This window comes from Macaca fascicularis, chromosome 1 (genome assembly GCF_037993035.2).
Source record: "Macaca fascicularis isolate 582-1 chromosome 1, T2T-MFA8v1.1".
Taxonomy (NCBI): Eukaryota; Metazoa; Chordata; class Mammalia; order Primates; family Cercopithecidae; genus Macaca; species Macaca fascicularis.
In genome coordinates this window covers 120,606,492-120,627,477 of record NC_088375.1, presented here as the reverse complement: position 1 = coordinate 120,627,477, position 20,986 = coordinate 120,606,492, and the positions used below count along the sequence as shown (strand labels likewise).

Sequence of the window (20,986 nt, the reverse complement as noted above, 5' to 3'; positions counted from 1 at the left end):
ATTTCATTCTTTCCACTGCTGCTAAATTCAGAAGCACACATTAAGGCATGATTAGGCAGTTTACCCTATGAGAGAACAATGAGTAAAAACATGCATGATGGATAGGGTTCAATTAACTATAGCAACAGAGTTCTCAGTATGAATCAAGATGTTCTCAGAGTAGGAAACAAACACACTTCCTACCCTTAAGGCCTATGAACACACACAGGTTAACAAATAACTTTCATATGGTGCACTAAAAGGAAGGTATGTTTTAAATAGCATGGAAATAAGAGTGAAGGAAATCAGGCCGGGCGCAGTGGCTCACGCCTGTAATCCCAGTACTTTGGGAGGCCAAGGCAGGTGGATCACGAGGTCAGGAGATGGAGACTATCCTGGCCTACACAGTGAAACCCCATCTCTACTAAAAAAAAAAAAATACAAAAAATTAGCCGGGCATGGTGGCGGGTGCCTGTAGTCCCAGCTACTCAGGAGGCTAAGACAGGAGTATGGCGTGAACTGGGGAGGTGGAGCTGGCAGTGAGCCGAGATCACGCCACTGCACTCTAGCCAGGGAGACAGAGCGAGACTCTGTCTCAAAAAAGAAAAAGAAAAAAAAAAAAAAAAGAGTGAAGGAAATCTTTAAATTGGCTAAAAGAAGGTTAGATCACAAGGCTAGAGATCACAAAACAAGATCAGACTCCACTTCTATGCTGTTTCCATTATACCATACTTACTATCAATGATGTTTAGCAGCTCACAAAAAAATAACGGGACAGGATTTAGAGAATTACAAAATAAAATCCCGGGACTTATTCATCCTAACCCCATCTCCCATTAATATAAATAATCAAGGACTATACCAAATTGTGAAAAGTTAGTCGGCTACTTGTCGTTCAAGTAGCTTTCTACTTGATTGGTCTATTTAACACAACAGATAATATTAAGTTGTATTCACCCAGGTTTTTTTAATTATTAATGAAGAGTCTGCAGCAAAACTTTCTAAAAGATAATCCAAAAACAAGAATCAGCTGGCATTTATCAGTACTTTCCAAGGAAGTGAGGCCCTGTATCCGTAAGATTTAAGTATTAAAGTTGCAGACAGTTACATTCTTTTGAGGACCAAGGATAGTTCTTTAGGCTTTTCCACATCTCAAGACTATCCAATTACATTTGGTTACCAAGCAACCATTCCATGACGAATTTGTACCAGCATCCCCAAATGGCTTAACCCCACAACTCTGACCTTGGAATATTAGAAGATGATTTAACCCTCTCCTCCCCTATTATAAGTTAATAAACTGGCATTCTGAATTACATATCAGTTTTTGGTCACTTGGTTAGTATAAAATAAGAATCCTCTCAGTTCTAAGAGCTGTGTAGAAAAAAGTTTAAGAATCTGAAAAACTTAAAACCATAGTCTAGGCCAGGCGCGGTGGCTCATGCCTGTAATCCCAGCATTTTGCGAGGCGGAGGCGGGCAGATCACAAGGTCAGGAGATCGAGACCATCTTGGCTAACACGGTGAAACCCCATCTCTACTAAAAATACAAAAAAAAAAATTAGCCAGGCGTGGTGGTGGGCGCCTGTAGTCCCAGCGACTCGGGAGGTTGAGGCAGGAGAATGGCATGAACCCGGGAGGCGGAGCTTGCAGTGAGCCAAGATCATGCCACTGCACTCCAGCCTGGGCGACAGAGTGAGATTCCGTCTCAAAAACATAACAAAACAAACAAACAAAAACCCATACTCTAAGCTAGTGATTGAATAAAATGGGGGACCATACGCTGGATTCAGGCCACAAATGGATTTTATTTGGCTTGCAGAGGAGGAGGAAGAAAAGGAAGAGTCTCTTAAAAATCTGACATAAAATGCACAATATATTTCATATAAAAATGTGTATTTCCAGCTTCTCTTGAAAAATCTGAAACTCTGGCAATATTTGGACCTGCACTGCCATGTAGTAAAAACTGGCCAGAGCTAAGTAACCCAGCCCTATTTACATGGGACATTTGCTCTCTAATTCATCACAGACCAACTCACCCCTTTCTGTTTTCCTGATAGTGAGGCCAAAAATCAAGTGTCACTTCTCATTATGCTTGCACTGTTTTTCTTATAACCTTCAAAGATTAAAGAATGCCATACTGGTAGTTAAGTGAGAGTTTACCAGGTAAGTACAATTCCACTCTTCATATTAATGCAGTGAAACATAGGCAGAATCAAAGAAACCAATTTACCTTAATCTGAGTCTGTTCGATTGACTTTTCCCATATCTGCTGATCGTAGGCTCCAATCTGAAAGAGGGAGTAGTGTATTTAAACGATGCAAAGGAAATCCTTACCTAAGTCAAGCCTCACAAAAGTCATGAGCCTATTAAGTATCAATATGCTATGTGGAAAATGTTTGTGCTACTCAGGGGTTAGAATAAATTAATACTTCCAAGGACTGTTTCTTTCAAATATCTAAAATAGCTGGACCTAAAAGTAAATTCAAAAGCAATGCCCAAAACATTTCAAATTAAATATTACCTTAAAAGATATTTCCACTTCTTGGGCGGGCATGGTGGCTAACACCTGTAATTCTAGCACTTTGGGAGGTGGAGATGGGTGGATCACCTGAGGTCAGCAGTTTGAGACCAGCCTGAACAACATGGTGAAATCCAGTCTCTACTAAAAATACAAAAAATTAGCCAGGCGTGGTGGTGGGCGCCTGTGATCCCAGCTACTCCGGAGGCTGAGGCAGGAGAACAGCTTGAGCCCGGGAGGCGGATGTTGCAGTGAGCCGAGATCGCGCCATTGCCCTCCAGCCTGGGCAACGAGAGCGAAACTCCGTCTCAAAAAAAAAAAAAAAAAAAAAAAAAAATCAAATCCACTTATTAAGGAAAACAGCAATAGAAAAACTAGAGAGGAATAAAATACAAGGAACAGCTCAATAAGACTGTTAATAGTATCAATCTGAGCTGTGCAGATTAAGGTTTCATGTCTTTTTTGTTTTTAAGCAGTTTGATCAGAAGCAAACTTTCAAAGCATTGCGGTGGCATTGTGTACGCAGCCTGGAGAAGGGAGGTGGCCTGTAAACCTTATTCCAGGACCTGGAACCGGGTTTAAAAAACATAATGACCTTGTACATCTTTTTTTTTTTTTTCCATTTATGTTGAAGTATACATGAACACCTGGCACTACCAAACTCAGGGGAAAGTAATATACTATTTGTGAGAGCTTTTTGCAGGAAGAATGCGTTACAAATAAAATATATATATATTGGTATTACCTTCTTTTGGTACCACGATATAGCATCTCTCTCATTCGAGGCCATCTGTGTCTCCAGCCAGAGAATGGGATTTCACTGAAAATGAAGGAAAACCAGTCGGTGAGTCCAGCTGCTGAAGGTTACTCTCCCAATTTGGGTAGGACTCAAAAACCGCTTCTCTCAGCCTCTCCATGAGCTGCTCTTTCTCCAGCTGTTTGCCAGGGAAAACACAACAAACAAACAAACAAACAAACAAACAAAAACTGGCGCAGCGGCGACGGGAGAAGCCTCTGCAATATTTCGGGCGAGCGTGTTCCTGGGTGCGGGGGAGGGGCAGGGGCGGCCGCTGGAGTCGCCCGGCACCCGCCTTCTTCGCTCCCCGGCGTCCGGCTCTCACCTAGCGCCCGTTGCCCCGCGGGCCGGCGCCCGGGACCTTCGTCCTCAGTGCCCGGGGTCCCACCGTAAGGCCGGGGGCGAGGCGGCGGGCAGGGCAGGCCGCATCTTCCCACCTAGGCGGAAACGCCGGCGAGACCGTTACCATGGAGACCGCGGAGGCAGCCCCAGCCCCGGAGGCAGCCGGGCTGCCCAGCGCCCTGAGGGCGGCAAATCGATCGCGGGTCCGAGCCCGCCTAGAGGGTCACGGACTGATCAGAAAATAAGCAGAGAATGGACTGGAAAACGAGGGGGATTAAAAGTAAAGGAGGTCTTCGCTAGGCCGCCAGTCGCCACGGCGACAGCAAAAGGTGTGCCCAGCTGGAAAAGACAGGTGCAAAGGCCCGGGACCCCGAGAGCCCGGGAACCCGAGAGGCGGCCGCGGCGGCGGCGGCGGCGCTCGTCTTTTCCGGGCCGGGCCGGGCGGCAGTGACTCAGCCGTCTGAGAGCTGGGCTAGAGCCGCTCAGCCGACCACCGGGTAGCAGCCTTCGGCTTCCGCTTTCCGGCTTTCGCCGCCGAGGTGGCTCCGCCCCTGGCCCGGGCCTTCCCGCCCCGCCTAGGTCCAGGCTCCGGGTCCAAGGGCCTGGGGAGCCGCGCGGCGATCGGTGGCCAAGAGCAGCTCCCTCAGATCACCCTTCAGCCCTCCGCTTAAAAGTCACTTCCTCACAAACGACTCTCCCATCCAGCGGTCTAAAGGAGGTCGGTCCTGATACTCTAGTAGCTCCCGGCTCATGTCTTTGTGGCACTCATCTTCGTGTTTCATGGCCTAATCTCTGTTCCCCAGTGGGCTGTGGGCTCCATGAGGTCAGAGACTGGGGCCTGGCACGAACGTGACACTTAGGTTCCCAATGTTTGTTGAGTGAATGAATGAATGTTTATGTGAATTTACGCTGCCCTGGGAGGAAGGGCCAGGCTGCGGCTTAGTGACTCCCTTCCTCTCCCGCCCCTCAGCAGCTCTGGGTCTGGAGCTTTCTGGGGCTCAAAGGTAGGGGAAAAAGAGGGACAAGTATTGGGCAGTCACAGCTTTTTCCAAAATAGGGTAAAGTTAGGTGGCGGCGGGAACACGTTAATTAGGGCCGATAGAGGTCAGGAGAAAGGAAAGAAAGGTTGAACCCTAAAGTGAATATTTAAGGATACATTAAAAGGATTTTTAAGCTGCTTTCCTTTTTTTTTTTTTTTTTTTTTTTGGCCATTAATGGAACACTGTCCCCTTAGTCATTCTCCCCACCTTATTTGAAGCTGTGTTCTTGTTGGCCCACAGCCTGTAGCATCTGGGTCAGAGAAAAGCTAATGACAGATGATAGCTTCCACTTAAGAAAGGCTAAAAGGCGCGGTTTTACAGACATTATTTCTTATCATCTATTGAGTGGGTACCAGGTGGAAGTTATCCCATTTCACGGATGAGGAAAATCGACTAAGCTAAAATAACTCCCACAGGACTAAGTTTTACAAATTATTTCCCCCAGACTGGGCGCAGTGGCTCACGCCTGCAATCCGGGCGCTTTGGGAGGCCAAGGCGGAAATGTCGCTTGAGCTCAGGAATTTGAGACCAGCCTTAGCAACATGGCCAGACCCCATCTCTTAAAAAAAAAAAAAAAAAAAAAAAAAAAAAAATTAGCCGGAGATGGTGGCACGCACCTGTAGTCCCACCTGCTTCGAAGACTGAGGCGGGAGGATTCGTCTGAGCACAAGAGTTCGAGGCTGTAGTGAGCTATGATTGCGCCACTGCACTTCAGCCTAGGCAAGAGACCCTGTCTCAAATAAAGTAAAAATTATTTTATCCTTTTTACATTGCACACATTGGCAGTGGTTTCCTTTTAATCCTTGACAGCTTTTCCTTTCGTTAGTGCTAAACATTACAATTCTGTTGGGCTTCAAGACAAATGACCAACTTGAAAAAAAAGAAAGATAAATGACAAGTGAAAAACGTCGAATTTTGCACACGTAAATATTTAACCTCAATTACATTAATAGCAAAAGTACTTTACTTCATTGTTTGGCACACAAAAGATTTTCCGGGCAGTGTGTGGAGGAACTAAATCAGGTAAGTAGTATTAGAGGATAGTGGTTAAGTAGCAAACCATTTTTCAGGTGCCCTGTTGGAAACTATTCAGTGCTTCCTAAGGCTACCAGAGAACAAGGTATGAATCCTTGCTCCCAACCAATAATCTGTGATCTTAGGCAATTTATTCAACTAACAAGCCTGTTTTCTCACCTGTATTTTGGAGATAGTTGCCTTCTTAAGGATGTGAGGATTAAATGAGATACCCTCATACAAACTTCCTGGCCCATGGCAGTTACTCAAAAACTGTGAAGTCCCTTTCTTTTCCTTTCCTAATCAGAATCAAAGGCTATCAGTGCTTAGGAAAGGTACCTCAATTAAAGGTAAGTTCACACAAAAACTGATGAGGAAAGAAATCCATTTTGTGGTGTTGCATTAATACATCAATGACATAAAAGTCTATACGCCATCTTCATTAATACTCAATGAACTTCAAGAAAATCCACATCACCAGAATACAAATTTAAGACTGTCCTTTTAAGTAGATACACACTAATTTAAGCAATTAAGAGGCATTAACTACAACAAATGCCAAGTGATTTTTTCTTCTTCCCCTAAACTAATTGCATCTCAATATGGATGGAATTTTCCCCAGACATCTTTAGAAAGAAAAGTCGTAAGATTTTCTAAAAAAATTTTTTGTAGTAGTAGGGGATAAAGTAGGTGAAGGATTCGTCCTCTAAAAATAGGTTCCAGGTATTTAGAACTCGCATATGCTATGCATTTTGTGATGAAACACCAGTAAAGGACAAATCAGACTTTGTTTATTAAAAAAATACTTTACAGGAAAAAAAAAAAAAAAAACTATGCATTCCATTGTCCTATTTTACAAAGAAATAGCTTAACAATTTAACACACTTAGACAGCTACAAAAAAGCACTGTGTTAAAAGGATTATTCACACAAATTTAGATTTAAGACTATTCATTAAAAACCTTTTTAAAACACTTGTTAATGTCAATAAACAAACTAAGGCCACACAACGCAAATAGTCCGCCAGGCAAATATACATTTCATCTATATGCAAAGACCTCTTAGATAAATAAAAGCCACAGGAAAAAAAGTCTTAGCTGCCAATCAAAATGGAGTTTAGTCACAGAAAACACTATTACATGAAAATTTACAACATGTGATAGTAGTACATAAGTATTTCTTCAGAGAGAATTGAAAAGTGCTATATTTTAAGAGACAGTGGTCTCAACTACATGCACAAGTGGATCCTAAAAAATGTATGAAGAAAATGGAAGGCCATAATATTTATGGAGAGATACTTGCTTTTAAAGTAACAAACTTTCAAGACAAGGATAGGTCCCTTACGTGCTAAAGAAAAACATTTGTACTGTGCATTTCCTCTACTTGCATGGCCAATAAATACAGCTACAACCTGTTTGAAAAACAAAACAGCACAGATGTGAACCTCTGGCATGTGCTAGTGAAAGATTCTTTTTTAAAAACGTGTAGCAATGATAAAAGATTAGAAAGATACAAAATTATCCTAAAGGCATAAATGCAAATAAATTTTTTATGGCAAATACAGATGAAAATATAATGGGCTAATATTAATGATTAAGAATATATTCACTAAGGGTTTTCATGGATTTGGGAGTCTTGTTCCTATATTAGCTTTCATTCTAGACAATATTTATATAAGGAAAGGCAATAAGCAAGTTTTTTCCAGTCATTAAGTGTGACTTTTATGCCTAGTAAGACTGATGCAAGACATCTTTTCCCAAAGTTTAGTAAAGAACTTTAATAAGCTCCTTTTTCCCCCCTATAAGAGCTTATAATATCAGTCAACTGGTATTCCAACTGTCTCTTAAGGGGAAAGGGCACTTTTCAAAAGTCTTTCACTAAAAAATAATAAAAGTACCAGTTAAACAAATTCTAAGTACTGAATAAGCAAATTAAAAGTACAATTAAACCTAGGCATCAATTTTTAGAGTTAAAACTTTGGAGGAGGGAACATACTATGTAGGTTTTCATTATTATTGCTTTATGAATTTGGGTTACCGCTTTGAATCATCCTACTCCTAGCATATCTTGGTATCAAGAATTACTTCTGGGGCAAGAGGAAGACTTTTATCCTTTTTAATGGGTACCATGAAGTTATTCTACTTTACTAAGTTAGGAATATTCATTTATTGGGTCCTTTCCATAAGCACATTTAAAAACCATCCCTCTGCTCCACAAAATATTAAAACTTATAGCCACATTGTGCAAGTAATCTCAAGAGCTGGCACAACGGATAATATATCAAAAAGGAAGATCAGCTTAAATTTCAGTTACAACTTCACTCCCATCACTACTTTAACAAATCAGAAGACGCCAGATTGCTCCATGCCTCACTCCACCAAACCAAATAATTTAATGATTTAGAAAAATTGCAATCATTTGTATCACTAAACTAGGATACAGCTTTGAAAGCAGTAAAAAACGCAAAACTTCTGCTTTTATATTCATCAGTCTTTAAAGCATGCTATTAAAATCTAATACTCACATAGGACATTCAGTTTTCAGATACATTACTAGCTAAATGTTTCTCTCCATTCTATTGCAATTCTAACATACAATGAATTTATTAGTACATGATTTTAAACATTTTTATTGTACTCTTAATGTGTTTATATTGGAGGTGAGGGTAGAATGTTTTATAAAAGGAAAATGGGGATTTGCTTTTGATTGTAGGTCTTTGCAGATCCGCTGGTTCCTGAGTGATAATACACAGTGCTGGCTGTCAGGAGACAGTCTCCTTGTTTATTAGCAATGACCAGCTTGGATGACAGATGGCATCTGCTGGATGGCAAGTGGGAGATGGGGAAATCGGATCTTGGAAGACAAGAAAAAATTAAAAAAAAATTTTTTTTTTGCTTTAACAGCCTTCTCTTCATGATTATTTTTAAAAGCAAATGTTGCCTGAGAAGAATTTTACTTTGCACAGCCTGGTAAAGCTCTTCTGGACAGAAAAATAAAAACAAGAAGTAACCCAAACCCACACACTTTGTGATTAAACCCCTCCCCAACAAAACAACAAAAAAACACCCTGAAAGGCAGGTCCTGTTAAAAACTAGTATTGATAAACTGGAATTTACCCTAGAATTTATACCCAAGATTTAAAAACACCCCTGCAATAATCACATTACCTTTCATACCATTCTAATTACCTTATTTACAAAGATAACTAAAGCCAACATCACTTCCAATTCATAAATGGTTTACATTGAAATGTATCCCTATTTGTCTTCATCCTTTGTAACAGAGAATACATACATATACATATATATAAGGAATAATACAGATTCTAACTAATCACTGCAGTATTTGCTGATGGTTACTTTTCTATCTGTTTACACAGTGACCTCTATACTTTGCTAATATGCATTTAACTACACAACAATATTGCACAAAGTAATATTTATATAAGATTTAACCTATTTCAGAATATTTTAGAGAAAATTCATATTTGATATTTCAAAAGATGCAGCTACGTTTTCATGGTGACAGACATAATAAAGCAGCATCTTGGTTTTTTTTTTTGTTTTTTTTTTTGTTTTTTTTTTGCCTATGTTAATGTAAATATTTCAAATCTTACCATCCAGGAAAAAAAAAAATCTCCAAATTGCACTGTAACCAGGGAGATACAAGAATCTGGTCTTAGGTGTGGGGAGAACTCTTCCTTTAATAAACAAAAGGCTTATTGTATTATTAACTAAGATAAAGTATAATGTGAATCATGTTAACATTCTAAAATAACAGAAAGTTAGGACCATACTAGCAACGTGAACTGTGCCTGTTTGAAAAGAAAATTTAAATACTCAGGCACTAAGCATTAGCCTGAAACTCTAGGATGAAGTCTAGTGCTGTATTCTTTCTTAGAAAATAGCAACACAGAGTAATAGTAAATAAACCCAGGTATTCACGAGTTAAAACTGTGAATTGAAGTGTCTCAGTAGTAGATATTTATCATGAAGAGGTTGATGCCAAGTGACAAGAATAGTTTATCATAAGATTGATGCTCAAAATATGGCAGCCTCATCAGCAAGACTATTATTATTCTCTAAGTTTAATAGTTGTGATCAGTTTAGGAAGCAAAATTATCCCCACAAAATGTGAGGATGCCAGGAAGCAGAACAATAGAGTATCATGTCAACATTATCTCTTTTACCCAAAATATCTTCCATAGTTAGCATATATTCTAGAAGAGATTAATGAGCCATGGATAATGAATGACCAAGGACTATTCATCTTTAGATTTTTTTTTAATTGAAATATCCACTGGGCTTTAAATAACAGATACAAAAAAAAAGACAGTTTGGATCAGAAAGTGCTGTGCTTTCTCTTTTGTTAAGAAACCAGAGAGCCACTGAAATTTCCTTAGAAACTACTTGTTATTTGTGGTTAGAACTAAATAACTTACTTGCCCATGTACCAGATGCAGGAATTCTTTCCTGCAACCTAATGCCATTTTTACTGTAGAAATTGAACCTGTGCCATAAAGACACAAATACTAAACCATAAATCTGATTTATCCATAAAAACAGCAAATATGGCAAGAGACAAGGCAAGATAAAATTAAGGGAAGTGAATAATTTACCAAATAAGAATCTGTTATTCCAGAGAATTCTCATTTTGATTTGAAGAAGAGATTGAATTGTTACCTCACACCTTAAAACAGAAAGTAGCAGCAGACCCACTATTACATACTGTACTAACGGGATAAGATACAACTCTTAACTTTGCATAATCTGTGTAAAAAAGATATGCTTGACATTTGTGGAATGTCATTTCTCTTTATAGAATTATAGGCAAGATTTCTCCAATAAAACTTAACTTAAGCCAGTTATAAAACTATAACTTCACATCAAAATTTAAAAAAGTTAAAAAATGTGTTTGAATATGTACATATCACACAGAAGTGGTTGAATGTTCTTGCAGATTGTGTTGCTGGTCAGAGTCCAGTCTACTTTCCACTTTTAAAACTGGAATAGGCTGAGTCTTCTGATCTTGCTGTAGATTAAGTTCTGATGCAGGTGGGAAGGATGATGAAGCAGTTGTCAACAGCTGAATCTCTGTGCATGTTTCTTCAGATTCAGTTTTTATCCTCACACATTGGGAGTCAACTTCTAATTCTCGCTTTCCAGTTAAACCACAGTCCATGTTAGAATTGCTTTCTGTGTTTTGAGTGGCTTCCACAACAGGATGGTACTGTTTAAGCCTTATATGCCAGGCTAAGCTGCACACTGCCGAAACTGTTTTGAACTGATGAATGACATTTCTAGGGATGAAGTAGATGTCATTGTCGCAAAGCTGAATTCTAGCGTAACGAATGCCTTCCCGCCTCATTTGGTTTAGTTTAGCTTCATCTACCCATTGTACGCACTGAAGAAAGAAAAAAGTTACGTGAGACTTTAAAACATGTAATAATTTAGTCAAATGAAATATTATAATTAGCAAAGGAAAACAGTAGAAACAAAATGTGTTATAACATCAATCAAATTAAAATTAAGCAACACTGAATGATAGGTAACTTTCTAAAAATTTTTGTAATGCTTGGGAAATTCTTTTCCTCCTATTTTACTACCTCTTTAGTAACAAAGTACAGGTTAAAATCAGGATGGCCTAAATCACTTAAGTATTTCAAAGTACAGCTAAGTACCAATATTCTTTACCACACATAAAGGCAACATGTTTTCTTTCAGTGTGTCTTTCAGCCTTTTGCAGTTGAGGGGACACAGTGCAATGGGGTTAACAAGTGAGACAGCTCATGGCCATAACTGAGTCACCTGGGACCTCTAACCATCCCAGGCCCACCTGGTATCCCAAAGATGGAAGTGATTTCAAGCATTCTGCTGGGGAAGCTCTGTTTAAATGATTCTCAGCACCACCCCCACCCCAGTCTTTAATAGTAATAAAATTAAACTCACTATCCCACATATCAGACTGAAAGATAAAATTCAAAATAAAATGGGTATAGATATTTATTTCCAGTATCTCAAATGGTAATAAAAAATAAGTTTTTTACCTGGGAAACTGGAGGTTCATGAAGATCTAACTGAAGTCTCTGTACAACATCAGTAAAATCCTCAGCATGAAAACAAATCACATCTTTGGTTATGCGAGGTTGGTCACTCCTAAGATTAACAAAATTAAGTTTTAGAGACAAACATCTCACAATGAAAAATGATTAAATTAAGTTTTAGAGACAAACTAACAAAATTAAGTTTTAGAGCCAAACATCTCACAATGAAAAAATTTCAGTTCTTTTGTTCTTGGAAATGCTTCTACTAGCAGAGAAATAGATGCATAGTTTCTAAGGACGAGGTATACAATTTTTTTAAAATTTGAGAAAAACCTAAAACTTAAAAAGCCATAAAAATCAGATCTGCTGTTGTAAAATTAAAACAAAAATGGCTAAAAAGAATAGTTGTATTCTAAACTAGTTGCATTTGCGGTCCTCTCACCACTTTGTATTTCTATGTCCTGAGCTTTGTTAAAAATGGGCCCCAACAGAATGTAAAATGGTTTAGCCACTATGGACAACAGTCTGGCAGTTTCTCAAAACATTACAAATAGAACTACCATATAATCCAGCAACTTCACTCCTGGGTGTATAGCCAAAATAACTGAATGCACGGACATGAAGAGATATGTATACACCCATGTTCACACCAGCATTATTCACAAAAGCCAAAAGGTGGAAGCAACCCAAGCGCCCACTGATGGAAAAACTGATTAACAACACGTGGTATACACATATGATGAATTATTATTCAGCCTAAAAAAGGAAGGAGATTCTGACGCTTGCTACAACAGGGATGAACCTTAAGGACAATGCTAAGAGAAACAAGCCAGTCACAAAAAGATAAACACTATATGATTCCATCTATATGAGGTATGTAAAGTAGTCAAATTCATAGAAACAAAAAGTAGAATGATAGTTACCAGAGTCCGGGGGTGAGAGTAAAAGAGAAATTGTTCAGTGAGTATAGAGTTACAGCCTTGCAAGATGAAAAGGTTCTGAAGCTCTGTTTCATAACAATGTAATTATGCTTAACTCCACCATGTACATTTAAAAATGGTTAAGATGGCAAACTGTATGTGTATTTTACCACAATTTAAAAACTAGTCCTAAACCTTTTAAATAGAGTCCACATTGTCTTATACAATATTAACCAACCTTGCAGTTGAGTTCAATTAACTCACCATTCACCAAATTGTACAGCTTTCAAAACTCCAACAGCAGCCGTACTCTGCCAGTCAAACCCCTGACCTACATGATCAGCATGAGCTCTAGTCCTATCTTCAAAGAGGACTTCGCGGGGTTCACTGGTCCGAGGTAGGTACTGGAGATTTTTTATTTCATTCATTGATCTAGAGTTGATTTGGTTGGTAAACAAAGGGTAAGCAAGGAAGAAAGAGACCAAAAAAAGAAAAAAATTAATTAATACCAGTAAGACAAAAAAGTCTGCTAAAATACCAGATTTAAATAACATGAGGACTGAGAAGGGTTCAATGATTATGATCATTAGCATTTAACACACTATATTATAATGCTTAATGTAATTACCTTCCTCTCCCTGTGTGCCATAATAAAACTGAAAATATTATCTTAGATTAGGCTCAAATGTAGTGCTTCTGTCTAGCAACAGAAAATAAAAGTCAAAGTTTAAGGTTTCTTTACCCTTAATCATCTTATTTCCAACTCTCAATATATGCTACGAGTGAGGCTGCCCTCATACAGTTAACAAAAATTCTGGATGGAAATATAGCTATAATTAAGTGTTAATCAGGCTGCACTTAGACCACTTTCTTATAACTACAAGTCAGGTAACACTAGATACTGACCATCTGCATCCCCATTGTTCCTACAGATAGAATTTCTTGAAGTGGGAAACCTTTTTGTAAAAAAAAAATATATATATATATATACACACACACACACACATATACACATACACACACACATATATACACACACATATATATACTTTTTTTAAAAAAAGAATTCAAGTATTAGCATCATAAGGCTTTTGTTTAAGATAGAATCTCCCATATTAAGAATGGCTTAAGCAGATCCTGAATTCTGGCAAAACAGCTGCGGCCAACCAATTTAAAGACCCCCACAGAAAAACCTAATCAGCATGAGAATAGTTTATTCATCTCTTTGTCCATAACTTCACTTTGTACTCTCAGACCAATGAACATCTCCACACATCAGCCCATTCCAAAACCTCTAAAAACCCTAACCCCCAAACTCCTCAGGGAGACAGATTTCAGATTTCCTCCCATCTCCTCTTTTAGTGGCCCTACAATTAAACTTCTTTCTCTGTTGCAATCTGGTGTTTTGGTGTACTGACTTGCCATGTGCATCAGGCAATGAACCTATTATAGTTAGACTAGAGTTCTGATTCAAGATTGCAAACTAGGCATCCATGTTATCTCCTTCTACATTAAAACGAAAGTAAAAGTCTTCAAATTAATAATAGGGGAAGTGGGGATTAGATGGGAGAATGGATTAGAGTACAGATGAAACAGAATTAGCCATGAGTTGACAGCTGTTGATTGTATATTAAACACACAGCAGTTTATTATATTATTTTTTGCTTTTTTATGTGCTCAAGAATTTCTAAGTATAATAATCTAAAGATGATAGTGAATAAGTGATGAAGGAAATGAATTAATGAATGAGCAATATCAGCAAACTTTTACAAGATGGAAAATGATCATAGTACCTGAGATTAATAAAACTGAGCAGAGAAAGCCACAGGCATAGAATACACAAAAAGAGATCAGCAGGCAAAAGGCAGCAGACCTGCCCAACAGACTTTAGAAAAGCCTGAGTCCAAAAAGAAGCCAGGCATAATAATGATGAACAGAAATGAAGTAAGGCTGAGAAAAGGGGAATTAAAGTGAAATTCTGCAAATAAACAAGTCATCCCTGCAGGAAAAAATGTAGACAGGCATTTTGCCCCACATGGAGTAGACTATGGCTACCCACCCAGCATCCATTCCTCCCCTTTAATTCCCTGACAGAACCCTGATTTTCATTAGGCATCTCATCCTGCCCTGTATGTGACCTCATTCACAAGCTCCAGAGTTCATTTCTGATGAGTCCTGGTAAATTATGGTAGGCTCATTTCCCCTGACAGTGACTGATTTAGGAATAGACATGAACAGATTCTGTCTAATAGTATGAAAGGAAATATGCCGAAGAGACTTCTGGGAAGTTTCCTAGCTCCTAAGAAAGTACAAGAAAAGATACTATCTTCTTCTATTAGATATAGCCAGATCCAGATGTGATGTCTAGAACTGCCTCAGCCATCCAGCAACTATAAAGGGAGCTAGTGCAAGTGCAAAGCCTAGGCCAAGAGAATGTTAGAACAGAGAAAAGGAAAGAATCTGGTCCCCTGATAACAGCACCGACACACTGACCATATGGTGTCTAGAACCAGCCTCTCTGGACTTCTCGATATACAAGACAGACATTTTATTTTATAAACAAGTTTGAATCAAAATTTTTGTTGCTTATAGCGAAAAACATCCTGATAAACTTTCAGCCAGAAAAACTGCACATTCTCTAAACACATGGAAATTGCCACAAAAATAGAACATAATCCTCTGATATTTGGGCACATCATTTAGTGTCCATTTCTATGCCTGTTCACTCTAAGCTGACAACTGACAATTGTCTACCTGTTGACAAGACTCACCAAAATATAAATATAACTCGCAATGAACCCAATGCTTTATTTTAAAATATGGATGGGTCAACCAAAAATCACCAGCTATCTGAAGACAGCAACCTGACACAGAAAAACCAAAATGAACAATGCTAAAATTTTAAACACCAAAGAAAGGTTAGAAGACAAATGTCCAGTAAATGTCTCAGAATCAAAAGCAAAAAGATAATAGGAAATATGAGGACAATCAAACCAGGAGATCTATTATTCAACCAATAGTAGTTTCAGAAAGAAATAAGAGAAAATAAAGAAGAAACTGCCAAAGCAATTAGGTAAGAAAAATTACCAGAAAGGAAAGGAGACATGAATCTTTTAATTTAAGGTGACTACTAAACAACAAAAAGTATAATTAAAAAATAAGAATGAAAGACTCAAGATGTAACACTGTGAAATTTCAGACTGCTGATGATAGATGATGCTATAAGCTTGCAGACAAGAAAAAATAGGCTACCTACAAAAGAATAAAAATTACACTAGCATTAGGACTTCTCATAAATAATATTAGATGCCAGAAGACAATAGAGCATTGCTAATAATACTAAGAGACAACACAACTTCTGGACTTCAGCTAAACTATAAATCATGTTTATTAACAGAAAAATAAATTTTCAGACATACAATGACTCAGAATACCTCCTTTTTGTTAGACTATTCCCTGAGAATGTGTTAAGCAAGAGAAGGAAATAAATCTAGGAGAACAACCACCATAGGTTAATGCAGAAAAGCATTAAATACGAAGTCCTAGGTGCATAACTGAAATAAGCCTTCTATAGGCAGAACACAGAGTTCCAAAAGATCAAAAAAAAAACTGATATGTTACAGCAGAGAGTACGAAAAAAAATTCTGAAAGGCATGAGGATATGATAAAAGAACAGAATGCTAGGTAACTACCAACAGCAATGCCCTTTCAAAAAAAAAAAAAAGTTATTAAAGAAAGCCATAGTCAGACAGATGACAAAGTCAGCGTGGTTCTGGAAGAAAGTAATGTACCTTAACGCTAACCCTGTAAGCAGTAAGGAGAATGGAAGCAATAAATAAAAGGATGTAAAGCAATAAAGAGAACAGAAGATATTTAGGATGGTCAAGAAAAGTTTATTATGTTCCTACCTCCCAAAAAAGAAAAAGAGGGTAATCAGAAACTGCAGGAAAAACAGAACACTTTTTTATGTTCCTACCTCAAAAAACAGGGCAATCAGAAACTGCAGGAAAAACAGAAGACTTTTTTTTTTAAAGAAGTTATGATACCAAATATAAAACTTTCAAAAAATGTGACATGGTTTTAAGTACATAGGTGAAATAGAGAAAAGAAAGAGGCTTTTGCATATTCTTCCTTTGAGTGACGACATAACATCGAAACCTTAGCATATGAATTAATAACTTACTAGCTGGGTCTGCAGTAAACACAGCTAGCCATAAAATTTTAGAATCCACTTATTAACAAGGCATGTAAGACCTAACGATAATTTTAAAACAGAATATGAATTAACCCCAGCAATGTGTAGGGACAGCTGACTGAAAGAAGAAATGAGGAAGAGGATAAAGTAGGGGTCATTTAACTATTCAGAGAACAGGTAAGAGGAAGGAATACCTGCTATCATACCAAAAAATCAAAACCTGTATGAAAACATGACATGTGCATCATACATATATACAACTATTATATACACAAGATTAAAAAAATGTTTAATTAAAAAAAAACCCTGCCAAAGCCTTTTTAAAAAAGTATTATAAACAAATGGGTTTTGACTCTCGTAAAAATATATTTGCCTCTGGGAAGGAAAAGTGGGCAGGATTTTCCATTATTAAGTCCTGCTGTATTATCTGATATTTAAAAAACTCTGTACACATATTTCTTTAACTTCAGAGTTCATAAATCCAAAGATAAGCTTCAGTAGCAGTGCCCTTGGTAACTGAACAGCTTCTCACATTGATTCCACCATTTTCTGCAACAAGAAGTTTTCACTAACACAAAAAGATGGACATTAGCATTTACATTTTGATTCATTCAATTCTAATTCAAAATGCTTTTGAATGCCTCACTTAAGAATATTTAATCCCAATAGAAACAAAATTTGATGGCACCTCAGATGAATTATTAAATAAATGATGTTGGTATAGCTGCCTAACTACTTGGAAAAAATGTAAATCTCTTCCTCTATACTGAAGCCAATTCCAGGTAGATTAAATATGTAAATACTGAAATCACAGAAGTACTAAGAGAAAATGTAGGTGAGTATTTTATAACACTGAATAAGAGAAGGCTCTTCTAAGCCTACTGCTAAAGGAGAAACCTCAAAAGGAAAGATAGATCATATAAACAAAAACTTCTGTGAGTAAAGAAAAAAAACACTGAAGCCGAAAGGCAAAGAGAAAAACTTGGAACAGAAGGGAAAAAAAGCTTAATAGTCATAATATATATGGGATTTTTACAAAAGAAAAACACCAAAATAGAAATATATATAAAGGAAATCACCAAAGACAAAATAAGAAACCCCTCAAAAAATAGCAAACTAAAATGAGACATTTTGGGGTTGGGCGCGGTGGCTCACGCCTGAAATTCCAGCACTTTGGCAGGCCAAACTGGCCAGATCCCTCGAGGCCAGGTGTTTGGGACCAGCCTGGCCAATATGGCAAAACTCTTCTTTACTAAACATACAAAAATTAGCCAATCGTGGTGGCGCATGCCAGTAATCCCAGCTACTTGGGAGGCTGAGGCATGAGAATCACTTGAACCTGGGAGGCAGAGGTTGTAGTGAGCCAAGATCGCACCACTGCACTCCAGCCTGGGTGACAGAGCAAGACTCTGTCTAATAAAATTTTTTTAAATAAAATAAAATGAGAGATTTTTATCCAATCAGATCAATATAGTTAAAAATGTTAGTGGAGAGTATAAGAAAAAGGGGAACTGTATGAGTGGGTGTATAAATTGGTATATTTCTGGAAGTCCATTAGAAATGTGTATACTTTGAGCCTTTAGGAATTTTTACTAAGAATATAAACACACATGGCCGGATGCAGTGGCTCACGCCTGTAATCCCAACACTTGGGGAGGCTAAGGTGGAAGGATCACAAGGTCAAGAGATTAAGACCATCCTGGCCAACATGGTGAAACCCCGTCTCTACTAAAAATACAAAAAGTAGCTGGGCATGGTGGTGCATGCCTGTAGTCCCAGCTACTTCGGAGGCTGAGGCAGGAGAATCACTTGAACCCGGGAGGCGAAGGTTGCAGTGAGCCGAGATGGCACCACTGCACTCCAGCCTGGCAACAGAGTGAGACTCTGTCTCAAAAAATATTTAAAAAAAAAAAAAAGAAAAGAAACACACATATGCACAAACATACCAACCCCAAAATGTCTCATTTTAATTTGCTATTTTTTGAGGGGTTTCTTATTTTGTCTTTGGTGATTTCCTTTATATATATTTCTATTTTGGTGTTTTTCTTTTGTAAAAATCCCATATATATTATGACTATTAAGCTTTTTTTCCCTTCTGTTCCAAGTTTTTCTCTTTGCCTTTCGGCTTCAGTGTTTTTTTCTTTACTCACAGAAGTTTTTGTTTATATGATCCATCCACATACAATCAGTGGTACGCTCTATATATTTTACCTCTGGCTTGAGGGTCGGGGAGGTGGCTGATTTTAGCTGATTTCTATGGTATAAATACACCTAACACAAACAATTTCCAGTTACTAACATGACATCACACGATGTGGAATTGGAAAGTGATGCTAATGATGGCCTTTGTGAACAGGTACAAACTGGCTCCAGCACACCAGTATCATGTTTTGAAAATACTGTTTACATTGAAAACCTGGGAAAATATTACACTAATAAAGAGTTGGTAACGGTCAAGGCAGGAGGATTGTGTGAGCTCAGGAGTTCAAGACCAGCCCAGGCAACACAGTGAGGCCTACAATTAAAATTTAAAACAATAACAACAAAAAAAACAACTAGCCAGGCATGGTGGCAGGCACCTGTAGTCCCAGATACTTGGGGGGCTGAAGTGGGAGGATCACCTGAGCCTGGGAGGTAGGCTACAGTGAGCCCTCATTGAGTCACTGCACTCCAGCCTGGGTGACAGAGTAAGACCCTGTCTCAAAGAAAAAAACAAAAACACAACCAAGAATTGGTTAAATAAATCTTGATACAACCATACAGTAAACTACACAGTTGTTTAGAAATGATACAGCTGCATCTTGATATAACGCATAAGCCTAGGGGGAAAAAAATTCCCAAGTTTTAAAGTAAACACCACACAAACAATGGATTTTTGTAAAAAGATTATTTATGACTATATATAATTTGAAAGGTTAATATGCCTAAATGGTGGCTTTCTGCCTTCTTTTTTTTTTTTTGGAGGCGAAGAAGCTCCTGTCCCCCAGGCTGGAGTGCAATGGCACAATCTCGGCTCACTGCAACCTCCACCTCCCGGGTTCAAGCAATTCTCCTGCCTCAGCCTCCCGACTAGCTGGGATTAAAGGCGGCTGCCACCATGCCCACCTAATTTTTGTATTTTTAGTAGAGATGGGGTTTCACCATGTTGGTCAGGCTGGTCTTGAACTCCTAACCTCAGGTGATATGCCTGCCTTGGCCTCCCAAAGTGCTGGGATTACAGGTGTGAGCCACCATGCCTGGTCTGCCTTCTTTCTACTCTTGTTTTTTTTTTTTTTCCTTTTTGAAATGGAGTCTTGCTCTGTCACCCAGGCTGGAGTGCAGAGGCGCCATCTCAGCTCACTGCAACCTCACTGCAACCTTGGCCTCCCGAGTTCAAGCGATTCTCATGCTTCAACCACCTCAATAACTAGGATTACAGAAGCGTGCCGCCATGCTAATTTTTGTATTTTTACTAGAGACAGGGTTTTGTCATGTTGTCCAGGCTGGTCTTGAACTCCTGGACTCAAGCAATCTGCCTGCCTCAGCATCCCAAAGTGCTGGGATTACAGGTGTGAGCCACTGCGCCTGCCCTCTTTTTACTCTTTCCTATTACTTTTTTCAGGAAACAAATGATGGTGATTTTTGGGGGAAAGACTACAGAACAAAAAAATGTATATAGTATTTAACAATTTAATAAGATTTTAAGATTCGTCGTCATCCTGCAACAAAAACTGCTATAATCTAACAATGCGCAGAACTTTCAAATAACTCCTGGGTTTTTACCATCCCACCACCCTGCATTCGTACATAATTTTCTCAAAATATTTTCATGCATTTCAAGTACCTAAGATTATTCCATACTTAGCTCAAGTATCATTCTCCTATGAGTCTTAAGTTAAGGTTTAGATTAGTCCATTAAAACTCACTTCTGGGCACTTATTTTGAATTGCTATTTTCATAGTCTAAGCAGGTATAAATCATTTTCGGTCTCATTAAATTAGATTTTTCAAAATACTAGAGAGTGAGTTAATCTACATTTGTCTTAAGAGTCTGAAACACAAAACATGTTAGCACAATATGAATTACTGAGGCTCGGTACTATGGTACATTACTGGTTTCATGTAGCAAATACTGGTTACCTATAGTATATGTCATGAGG

General features: G+C 38.3%; 2 protein-coding genes across 21 annotated transcripts in view; both read right to left on the bottom strand.

Moving 5' to 3' along the window:
* The window catches only part of PHTF1 (putative homeodomain transcription factor 1), a 62,282-nt gene extending 58,143 nt beyond the window's left edge, over nucleotides 1-4,139 (bottom strand). For 10 of the 20 annotated variants that reach the window (XR_012416312.1, XR_012416313.1, XR_012416311.1 and 7 more), the window contains exons 1-2: nucleotides 3,245-4,139; nucleotides 2,212-2,268 (exon numbers count right to left, since the gene is read on the bottom strand). Coding sequence is in view for 9 of the 20 variants with exons in the window: in XM_015430902.3 (XP_015286388.2) it covers nucleotides 2,212-2,268; nucleotides 3,245-3,289 (102 nt within the window). In the remaining 11 variants the exon portion in view is untranslated. The remainder of the gene's footprint in view (nucleotides 1-2,211; nucleotides 2,269-3,244) is intronic. The other 10 variants (XM_073998500.1, XM_065547555.1, XM_073998522.1 and 7 more) reach the window with 2 other exon arrangements.
* A 2,321-nt stretch (nucleotides 4,140-6,460) lies between these two features.
* The window catches only part of RSBN1 (round spermatid basic protein 1), a 50,943-nt gene continuing 36,417 nt past the window's right edge, over nucleotides 6,461-20,986 (bottom strand). Inside the window, exons 5-7 of the mRNA XM_005542280.4 lie at nucleotides 12,918-13,085; nucleotides 11,737-11,845; nucleotides 6,461-11,093 (exon numbers count right to left, since the gene is read on the bottom strand). Coding sequence (XP_005542337.2) covers nucleotides 10,620-11,093; nucleotides 11,737-11,845; nucleotides 12,918-13,085 — 751 coding nt within the window. The 3' untranslated portion in view covers nucleotides 6,461-10,619. The remainder of the gene's footprint in view (nucleotides 11,094-11,736; nucleotides 11,846-12,917; nucleotides 13,086-20,986) is intronic.